Genomic DNA, 11,779 nt, shown 5'->3' with positions numbered 1-11,779 from the left:
AAATGTTTGTCATACCACACCTTATAACAGCTATACAGTATATCACGAAAGTGAATACACCCCTCACAGTTTTGCAGTATATCTTTCCATAGGAAAGCATTACAGAAACCCCAAACCATGTCAGTCCCACTACCATGCTTGGCTATTGAGAGGATACACCTTTTTTGTAAAACTCACTTGTTTACCACCACACATGCTTGACACCATCTAAAGCAAATTTGTTTATCTTGGTCTCAAGAGAGATGAACAGACCAAGGATATGGATCACTGGAACCATGTCGTGTGATCTGAAGAGACCAAGATAAACAAATTTTCTTTCGATGTTGTCAAGGATGTGTGGTGGTAAACAAGTGAGTTTTACAAAAAAGGTGTATCCTCTCAATAGCCAAGCATGGTAGTGGGAATGACATGGTTTGGGGATGCATGAATGCTGTCAACATTGGCAATCTGAAATACACCTAAAAGAAACATGCATGTCAACATGCACTGTGACTACTGAAGCAGATCATGATATTCTCCATAGGATTGCATTCAAATCTCACACTAATCTATTTAAGCCAGATGCAGACTCAAAATGTAAAAGTTCAATGCAAAGAAAGGTTGAAACGCACACTGATGACCTCCCTTGTCATCCCTTTTCATTTCGTTTCATTTCGAGACGATTCGAGTCAACATAGCCCCTTCACTACCGGATTTTAATCTGGGGTGTACTCACTTTGTACTCACTGTGAGTACATGTTCAACATTAATGGCTGTATTTCGTTTTTTTTTCTGAGTGAACAAGAAATTTATGCGGTTAAATATGTTGTTAAAAGGTCACTAATCACTGTGTCAAAGTTAAATTTCTGTAATGCTTTCCTAAGAAAAGATATACTCAAAAATCTGCAAAACTGTGAGGGGTGTATTCACTTTCGTGATATACTGTACATGGGTTTCCCGTTTGTAAAAGATCCCTGCCTGCGTGACCCTGGATGCACACTGTCCAACCTCTGACTGTTGGAAACCGCTGTCGGTGAAAAAATGAGCTCATGTTGTTGGCTGCCAGTTTAGCCCCTCCTCACAACACCAATGTTTGTAAACAAAAAAACCCTATGTATCAGGAACGTGTACAAAGACAAATGCAGTAACTACACTGCCCTACAAAGGCACAGTGAAGTAACTAAAGGTCTAATAGCTGGGCAGTTAAGATGACTCTGCTGACTCTTCATCAGAAATATACCACTCCATCATTTTGGCTGTACAAGTAGGCCCTAAGTCATATTGTTGTGTGATAGCCATTTTAAAAGTCATTCAGTCTTGTGTCCTCATGTTGAAGTTGAGCTAAAAATCCTAAATTTACTTATATAAAAACGCTGTGTAGATTTCCAGGTACTTACAGCATGATGCTTATCATCTCTTTTGCTGTCCATCTAAGTTCCACACTATCTGAGCCATGTGTGAATGAATCTCCAGAAACAAACAAGAATCCAACTGACCTCTTCAGTGTCCTGCTGCTAAATCATAGAACTAATACAATTTTGTATTATTCCTATGCTGCTAAATGAGCATCTTAACTCAGGTGAGGTTTAAGAATCATCTCCATGGATACATTCTACTGTTCTATAATGACATCATTGTAATGTCACAGACAAGTGACCACATTGGAATCCAGTGGCAGCCTAACATACATCTGTCCAAGAGCCTATCCCCCTAAGGTGAATCTGGCTTGAATAATGTGCTGAGCCTATACTGCTGTACAAAGGCAAAGTGCAGATACAACTTTATGTCAAATTTCAGATTAGACTGAAGATGGTCTTCATTAAACCTCCTTGGTGTGATGAGAAGTTGACATGTTAAGATAACATGTTAAGATGACTCTTTCTGCCTTCATGTTAAGGTGACTCCTCTGACTCCTCTGACAATTCATAGTTTAGACTGTACAAGTAACTCATATTGCTGTGTGAAGTTATTCAGTCTTGTGTCCTCTTGAAGTTGAGCTAAAAATCCTACATTTTTAAAATGCTGTTTTCATAGCTGATCCTGGGATCCCCATCAATCAGAAACTTATACAAAGGCAAATTGCAGTAACTACACTGCCCTACCAAGGCAGTGCAGTAACTAAATGTGCTAAAGCACTCTGACTCTTCTGACCAGAGGCGATTCTAGGGTCAGGTGGGGCCCCAAGCGAAAATGCAAAAGAATGAAAATTTGAACCAAAATCACCACTACTGTAGTACAGTATGGGCTGCTATTTACTATCTAGGGGCTTGGGGGCCCCAAGCGGCTGCCTACCTTGCCTGGAGGCAAGATGCGCCTCTGCTTCTGACTCTTCATCAGAAATGTACCACTCCATCATTTAGATTGTACAAGTAGGCCGTACGTCATATTGTTGTGTGACAGCCATTTTAAAAGTTTTCAGCCTTGTGTCCTCATGTTGAAGTTCAAAAAAAAATTCCTACGCTTACTTCTATCAAAATGTTGTGTTGATTTTCAGGTACTTACAGCATGATGATTATACGGCACCTTAATCACTTTTGCTGTCCATCTGAGTTCCACACTATCTGAGTCATGTGTGAATGAATATCCAGGAACAAACAAGAATCCAACTGACCTCTTCAGTGTGCTGCTGCTAAATGAGCATCTTTATACCCAGGTGATGTTTCAGAATCATCTCCAAGGACACGTCCAACTGTTCTATTAGGACATCATTGTATGTCACAGACAAGTGACCACATTGGAATCTAGTGGTAGCCTAAAATTCTGTCCAAGAGCCTATCCCCCGAAGGTGAATCTGGCTTGAGTACTGTGCTGAGCCTTTACTGCTGTACAAAGGCAAAGTGCAGATACTACTTTTTTATGTCAAATTTGAGATTAGACTGAAGATGGTCTTCATTACACCTCCTGAGGGTGATGACAAGTTGACATGTTAAGATGAGAAGTTAACATGACTCTTTCTGCCTTCATGTTAAGATGACTCTGTCTGCCTTCATGTTAAGATGACTCTTTCTGCCTTCATGTTAAGATGACTCTTCTGACTCTCCATCAGAAATATACCACTCCATCATTTAGACTGTAGGCTACAAAAAAACTCATATTGCTGTGTGAAGTTATTCAGTCTTGTGTCCTCATGTTGAAGTTGAGCTAAAAATCCTACATTTACTTAAATGCCGTGTTGATAGCTGATCCTGGGATCCCATATAATATGAAGTACAGGACCATGTTGTCCTTTGGCTTTTGCCCACTTGGAGGTGTCACACTCTGATGAAAGCCTGGCTGTAGTAGTAAATACAAAGCAATATAACATGTAGGCCTAATTATATAGCGCAGTATCACAACTATCAAGTTGAATTCAATGCGCTTTCAAAATACACATATGGTAGGCCCACACATTCCCACACTCACACACCATTTCTGGAGGCTTCCGCATGACGCCAATTGTCCGGGGATCACGTGAGAAAATGAACACACATGCCCACACAAACACAAACTAATAAGGCAACATAGGAGAGGTAGCAGAGAAGACAACTGTCTACAAGAGTAACGGACGGCACGACCTCAAGTTGACGCTTTGCCCGCAACACAAGATCCCTCCCGTGCAGCTTTAAGATTTGAATTGATACTACACTAGGTCTTGGTGCTATGAGAATAGGCTATGTTGTGATCGTTTCCAGTATTTAAAAAAAAAATATATATTATTATTATTATTAAAGATATCATTAGCCAGTAGAGCAGAATAGAGTTATTGTAAATGTTTGGCCTATCACATCTTGTTACAGCCATCTATCAGGAACTTCTACAAAGCCACATTTCAGTAACTACACTGCCCTACAAGGCCAACGTGCAGTAGCTAAAGGTGTTAAAGCTCTCTGACTCCTCTGACTCTCCATCAGAAATATACCACTCCATCATTTAGACTGTCGCCTACAAGTAGGCCCTTAGTCATATTGTTGTGTGATAGCCATTTTAAAAGTTATTCAGTCTTGTGTCCTCATTTTGAAGTTGAGCTAAAATTCCTATTTTGCTTACTTATATCAAAATGCGGTGTTGGTTTTCATGTACTTACAGCATGATGATTATCCGGCACCCTTTTGCTGTCCATCTGAGTTCCACACTATCCATGTGTGAATATCCAAACAAGAATCCATTTGACCTCTTCAGTGTCCTGCTGCTAAATGAGCATCTTCAGGTGAGGTTTTAGAATCATCTCCATTGACAGGTCATAGTGTTCTATAATGACATCATTCTATGTCACAGCCAAGTGACCACATTGGAATCCATTGGTAGTTTAACATGCGTCTGTCCAAGAGCCTATCCCCCAATCAATCGATCAATCAGTCAAAAATATTTATATGGCACATTATCATACATAAATGTAATTCAATGTGCTTAAGAATAGATAAAAGAGAAGAAGAAGAAGAAAAAAACTATATTGTGTTAAAGATACTGTGTAACTAACTATCACCAAAGGCAGATGAGAATGAAGCCGTTTTTAACTTCCTTTTAAAACACTGTTGGGGCAGTTAAATTTTGGACAGGGAGTTGTTTCCAGCATTTTTCAGCATAATGACTAAATGCCATTTCACCCTGTTTAGACCTGACCATAGGCACAACCAGTAGAGGATATTTTGAAGACCTAAAACATGATATTGCTCAATCATATTTACAATATATTTAGGGCCTAAGCCATTCAGTGACTTATAAACTATCAGAAGCGTTTTAAACTCAATTCTAAATCTCACTGGAAGCCAGTGCAATGACCTAAGAAGTAATATGGTCTATTTTCTTTTAGTCAGAATACTTGCTGCAGCATTTTGGAATCTGGCTTGAGTCCTGTGCTGAGCCAATGCCGTACAAAGGCAACGTGCAGAGACTTCATATTTTGTCAAGATGGTCTTCATTACACCTCCTCGATATGATGACAAAGTGTTATGGTCCAAATGTGTCTTCAGAGATGTTGCTATGACCAGAGGACAGGGTACCAAGGCTTTGAAGGCATTTATGTCAGTTTCAATGTTGGCACTTGTAGGGCAGTATAAAGGTGTAGGAGCTCAAGTGTATTCTCTCTCTCTCTCTCTCTCTCTCTCTCTCTCTCTCTCTCTCTCTCTCTCTCTCTCTCTCTCTCTCTCTCTCTCTCTCTCTCTCTCTCTCTGCCTTGTATATCTGCACATTCTGCCTCACTGCCATTTGTAACTAATTGAGCCAGGTGATCTTGTTAGCCCGTATATTGGAAGTCAGTTGTAAATGTATGGCCTATCTATTGTTACTGCCATCGGGGAACTTGTACAAAGGCAAAGTGCAGTAACACTGCCCTACAAAGTGCAGTGACTAGGGTGTTAAAGCTGGGCAGAGAAACACATTTTCTTCCTGCCTTCATGTTAAGATGACTCTTCTGACTCTCCATCAGAAATATTCCACTACATCATTTAGGCTGTACAAGTAACTCAAATTGTTGTGTGATAGTAATTCAGCCCTGTGTCCTAATATTATAGTTGAGCTAAAATTCCTACCGTACTTATATCAAAATGCGGTGTTGATTTCCATGTACTTACAGCATGATGATTATCCAGCACCTTCATCACCTTTGCTGCCCATCGAGTTCCACAGTCTCTGAGCCGTGTGTGAATATCCAGGAGCAAACAAGAATCTAACTGGCCTCTTCCGTGTCTTGCTGCTAAAAGAGCATCTTTATACTCAGGTGAGGCTTTAGAATAATCTCCAGGGAAACGTCATACAGTTCTATGAAATCATTCTATGTCACAGCCAATCCAGTGGTAGTTCAATTAACATGCATCTGTCCAAGAGCCTATCCCCCTAAGGTGAATCTGGCTTGAGTCCTGTGCTGAGCCTATAGGCATACTGTCATACAAAGGCAAAGTGCAGACACTACATATTTTGTCAAATTTCAGATTAGGCAGAACAGGGTCTTCAATACACCTCCTTGATATGATGACAAATCATCATTGTGCAAATGTGTCCCCTTTCAGAGATATTGCTACTGTATGTCATATTTGCAACTACAATATCCAAACTTTGAAGGCATTTATGTCAGTTTCAATGTATGGCAGTATAAAGGTGTGTATAAGATCAATAATATTGTTTCTCTGTCTGTCTGTCTGTCTGTCTGTCTGTCTGTCTGTCTGTCTGTCTGTCTGTCTGTCTGTCTGTCTGTCTGTCTGTCTGTCTGTCTGTCTGTCTGTCTGTCTGTCTGTCTGTCTGTCTGTCCGTGTGCCCCTCTCTCTGCCTGTACAGTGGAATCAGTTGTAAATGTTTGGGCCATCACACCTTGTTTCAGCTATCAGGAACCTGTACAAAGGCAAATCACAGTAACTAAAGGTGCACAAATGATGAAAGTGAAGTGAAAGTCTTGTGTTTTTGTCAGTGAGACACAGCGCACCACAGCACACAGTGCCCAATTAAATAACATGGTCATATCTGTGGCCACTATCATACTTTCTGTGATGATGTGCCACCCTGTACATGGGTCATGTGAGTTGTTGCCTTCAGATAGGAGCTTCAGGCTGCCTTCGTTCCAGATGAATAGAGCCCGGAGGTCATTTATAGGCCTTCCTGCTGGTACGTCCCTGTTAAATAAGGATCCAACTGTAAGATAGTACCTAAATAACAGATTGCACTTTGTTTCTGATTAAATGGAGGGTCTGTTGTGTTTGCATATTATTGTGTCTTTGGTTTTGTAACTGTGAAGCAATGGAGTCAACTGGGGGCAATGGGGTTTGTCTATTGTGTTCGTTGTTGTTACTGCATCAGACAAAGGTCAATTCAGTCAATTGTATGCACATCGGCGTGACGAATTGACATTCATGTTTTCGGACAGCTTATTTGGAGATTAGAAAAAGTTGTAAGCTATCTTCACTGGGTACTGCTTATGTGCTTCACTGGTGTGCCTTTTGAGTGACCATGATGAGGTTTGTGCCCAATTCAGTCACAACGTTAGAATCTGTTTAAGTATTATTGGAGTCCTGCAAAAACTGCAGTGCACTGTGGAGTCAGAGGACGAGTGGAACAATCTAGTTTGTTGTGTTGATTGGTTGTAGTAGGCATATTGTTGCATACAGATTTTCTCCCCAGACTTGTTTCCTGCATAATGTATGCTGTGCCTGCAGTTCCTCAAGGGTGATATGTACACTAACCGCCACAAGGGCGCAGTACAAGTCTTTGTGATGAATGAATTGTGTGTGAACAACAAATTATCTCAGAAGCACTTACCTCAACACACGCTCAACAATGTAAATGTGTAAATATACTTGAAAATAAACCCAGCGGAAAGAGTGTAGTGGGTGGATAAGAATGCCTGCTGCAGTTTGTAGCTAATTTATCTGAGTTTGTCTAGTTTTGCTCAGTAAGGCTTGAGAACCATGACAAATCACAAAGATGCAAAAGCAGAGTGCAGTGATATAGCTACAACTATTGTGTTATTCTGTACAGAAAGTATATTTGCAATTTAACAGGGTTGCAATTACCAAAAACTCTTAAGTAGTACTTAAGCCCAAGTAGTACTTATGATGGGCCTCCTCCTCAATATAACACATCACTAAAAGTTCATGCATACAATCCTCTTATAAGCCTACAAACAATATTTTGTAACACTTTCTAGGAAGCCCATATCTATTGCACATTATGAGGGCATTTATAAAAAAAATATAATGCTTATAATTACTTACAACGCATTACGACTACACCGATGATGTGTCATGATGCTTTATGTCAACAGTAATGAATAACCATGAATCTAGCTTATGTTTTATAAATCCAAGGGTGTTATGAGTGCTCATGACTGGATATAAACTACAGGCTGATTATGATGTATTATAGTTGTGCATTACACAGTGCATTATAGATGCAGCCATATGAACTTCACTTTACTTAGAGCACACAATGACGACTTATGATCTCACATGGATCATTATAGCATCTTATGAGCCCTTATGACAGTTTATCATCCAGGTCTGTGCATAGAGGGGTATACATGTAAGTACTTATAATGTACTATAAGCCCCATCAGGCAGCCTGTAGTTTATAGCCAGTCATGAGCACTCATAACACCCATGGATTTATAAAGCATTATCAGCTAGATTCAGGGTTATTCATAACTGTTGTTAACACAAAGCATCATGAAGCATTATGAGTGTAGTTATAATACATTGTAAGTAATTATAATGCACATATTAATTTGTTATAAATGCATTTATAATGCGCTATAGATATGGGCTTTAACCCCTTAAGACGCGGCTTTATACATTTGTTGTTACCAGTATGGTAATGACCAAGTCGTGGTGCATTACTAAAGGGCCTGTGTTGTGTCACAGTATTGTAGTGCTATGGTAGGTACATTTCAATGACTATTACAGCGTGCCACTGGAGGTACGGCGCGCATTAAGGGGCTACGTAAAGTGTCACCCAATATTTTTTGTGATATATTGCCTAGGAGGCCCCTCATACTTAAGTACTACTTAGGCTTAAATACTACTTCAGAGTTCTTCGGAAACGCAGCTCAGACTGTTGGTACGGTACGGTGCTCAGTGACTGAGCTCACAAAGCAAAGGCTTGTCGCTGTTATTGAAAGCTAGCAGCATCCGTGTATAAAGATAGAGTTTTGAAATATGACACGATTTAAAGTATATCAACTGGACAAAAGAATGTTTTAATTCACATTCTAATCTACAAATAGTTACAATATTTACAGTAAAAAGAACAAACTTAAAACAAAACAAAATCAGAAAAAAATCAAACAAAAAAACAAAACCAACATAAAATAGTTATTGTTAATAACAAGCAGAAAAATTATAATCTTTTATAAAGTATACAATACATAGCAAATAGATCTACATTGTTTTCAGAGCAGCAGTGTGGTGAGTTGGACATTTATTTGTTTGTTTGTTGAGTACACAGTATGACTGTACTCCATAAACCAGTGCCCATAAGTAGTCAGCATACGTTTCAAGTTTAAATAGCAAAATGTTTCTTATACCGTGGTATTATGACATCTTTTACCTGTTGTCAGTTCTCATACACTATAATTAGTGTTAGCGATCTACAGTATCTTTCCAATGTATATATTATTTTAGTATTATTGTTAAGAGTCAGGATAAAGCTATCTCGTCAATTTTTATGAATCATATAGAAGAGATAGTTGATTTTGGGACAAACATTGATTGCAGTGCAAAACAAGAACACAACAAGAGAGAGAGAGACGGACTTACAGTAAATTTGAACTAGACCCAGTGAATGTAAATACCCAGTCAGACACTGCCATCTCACCTTCTTGCTTTCTCTGCTGCTAAGCTATTTTTGTCACCTTATTTTTTTCTCTCTCCTTTTCCACGCCGTCTCTCTGTCTGTCTCTCACCCCTCCATCTCCAAGGCTATTTTCTATGTCTCACTCTATTTCCAGGCCCTCATTTAAGACCATTGCAGCGCACATCAAATAACAGCATATCATTCTGAAGCTTCAATCATTACAGTACTTCCTCCATTTTTCCTCAATTCATCCTTCCTTCCTTCCTTCCTTCCTTCCTTCCTTCCTTCCTTCCTTCCTTCCTGCATGTCTACCCGTCAACTGTACAGCAACAGGTGGCAAAAGCTGTAAAAAGTTCTCAACGTCAACAGGTTGTGTTATTTCAAACAAAATACGCAGACATGCACATTCACAGGATGTCTTGATTATAATGTGATTAATAAAAATATATGTCCAAACGTAATGTACACATGTGCTAAATTATAAACGCCCAGCCTCTAGCCTGATTTGGAGAGTAGATAAAGACGATAGGACTATGATGAGGATGATGGACAGCTGTGCAGACTATAAAATACGTATTGTAGAATCTCCCTGTTAACTCTCATGTGAAGTCGTGGGGTCATTCATATCAGGCCTCTAAATTAACTTTTGTCATCACCAGCCAAAATGGCTAGTAGATGTTAATCTTACTAGCCAAACACACACACACTTAATGGCTCAAAGTGGCTAGCAAGTAGATCTTTTCTACCAGCCAAACTGAAATTTCACCAGCATTTGGCTGGTTACCTGGTGTTAATTTAGAGTCCTGATGATGAGTATTACCATTGTTATTATTATATGTAATGAGACTATTTTCTTTCTATCCTGTCAAGACTCCCGGTGATCTCTACTGCTCCCATCAACGTCATGCCCCTCTTCTTTCAGCAAGCAGAGGGTGAGCTCGCCGAGTCCCTTGAGCCTTGAGTGTAGAGCTGGGAATCTGTAGAGCTGTGAACCACTGACTCCACAATCCCTCAAATCTTTAGTCTCTTGACACCTGAGTCTCTGAGTCTTGACTGTCTTGACTCCATAGTCTGGGGAATCATGAGTGTTGCTTGGGGGGGTCTGCCACGATGCAAGATCAGTCCAAACAAGACCAGTCCATAACCACACTGGAACAGTACCATACTAGACCAGTTCAGACCAGTCCTAAACAGGAGCGGCAGCTGGAGGGAAATTTCAAAAACACAGGGCGCTGCTCCTGGAGTGCACCAAAAAAAAAAGTTGGCATCGGACATTACTGTATTATATATATTTATATAAAAGCCAGTTTATTTCTTAGTATACGTAGAGTTTTCCAGTGGAAACAACCAGAATCTTTGTTTACTCATCTATGTGCATTTTGCTCATTTGTGGCATATACTCATGTATAGTTGATTTCATTGGTTCGTTCAATATGCTTATTGACTTCTGTAGACTTTCCCAGTGTGGGAAACGTTTTGATTTTAGAGTTATTCTGGTCTCATCCCGTCCTGGCTAGACGAGCGACCCGACCCGACCCGACCCAGCTGGGTTCTGCATGGGTACCATGCCCGGCCCAGGCAGTGCCAATGTGTGGGAAAAGTTTCTCTTGTATTGTTAGTCTAGTCTCAATTCATCTCGTCCCATCCCATGTAGGACGAGTGAACCAGGTCTGCTCTGCACGGGCACCAAACACGACTGCCACAGTGGGAAAAGTTTTGATTTTTAGTGTTAGTCACGTAACATCTAGACGAGCGATCCTGCCCGGCTCTGCGCGGGCACCATAACTGGCACGGCCCCCATGCGCTCCAGCGTGGCCTGGCTCACGGCATACGAGTGCGTGTGTGTGTGCGGACCGTGCGTGTGGTGGTGGTGCCCGCCGGCTGTTGCTGTGGCGAGAGTGTGGGCCGCAGGCGTGGGCGTGGCGCTGGGCCGCAGGCTCAGGGAGCCGTTGCTACGGGTGATGACGGGCGGAGACGGCGCCGAGTTGGTGGTCACCACCAGAGTCTTGGGCGGGGGCAGCGTGTGGCTGCCGTTGGTGTAGGTGATGCGCGGAGGCTGATGCGTGACATGCGGAGTGTGAGGTGCCCCACCACCACCACCACCACCACCACCTCCACCGCCGCCACCTCCTGGGGTGTTGTGCCCGTGGCCGCCATGCCCGTGAGTGCCGTGCCCAGGGTTGGCGGCCACAGCTGCGCTGGCAGCTGCCGTGGCGTTGAAGGTCTGCCGCGTGTCGCCGTTGTAGCGCGTGTAGGAGTTGGTGTCGTAGTTGGGCTTGGGGTTGTGCCAGTAGCGGCTGTTGTAGGTGTTGGTGGAGGTCAGCGTGTCGTTCTCGGAGGACGAGGCGTCGGCGTGGAAGGCCTTCACCGATGAGGAGCGCTTAGGAGGCAGGTCGTCCTCCCTGAAAGAGAGACAGAGAGAGGAGAGAGGGGGTCAACTCCCACACATAGTATAGTGCATCAAAAACAAAAACAAACAGGCAGGATGGCCTACCTAAGACAAAGATGTGCGAGAGAAAATTGCAATCAGCTTTCACAAAGGTGA

The 11,779-nt window shown here is 41.6% G+C and overlaps 1 protein-coding gene across 1 annotated transcript in view; it reads right to left on the bottom strand.

Moving 5' to 3' along the window:
* Nucleotides 1-8,635: 8,635 nt before the first annotated feature.
* igsf11 (immunoglobulin superfamily member 11) overlaps nucleotides 8,636-11,779 on the bottom strand; it is a 125,184-nt gene continuing 122,040 nt past the window's right edge. The window contains exons 7-8 of the mRNA XM_063204959.1: nucleotides 11,441-11,636; nucleotides 8,636-11,290 (exon numbers count right to left, since the gene is read on the bottom strand). Coding sequence (XP_063061029.1) covers nucleotides 10,979-11,290; nucleotides 11,441-11,636 — 508 coding nt within the window. The 3' untranslated portion in view covers nucleotides 8,636-10,978. The remainder of the gene's footprint in view (nucleotides 11,291-11,440; nucleotides 11,637-11,779) is intronic.

This window comes from Engraulis encrasicolus, chromosome 8 (assembly GCF_034702125.1).
Source record: "Engraulis encrasicolus isolate BLACKSEA-1 chromosome 8, IST_EnEncr_1.0, whole genome shotgun sequence".
In the NCBI taxonomy this organism is placed as follows: Eukaryota; Metazoa; Chordata; class Actinopteri; order Clupeiformes; family Engraulidae; genus Engraulis; species Engraulis encrasicolus.
This window is presented reverse-complemented; position numbering and strand designations above follow the sequence as displayed.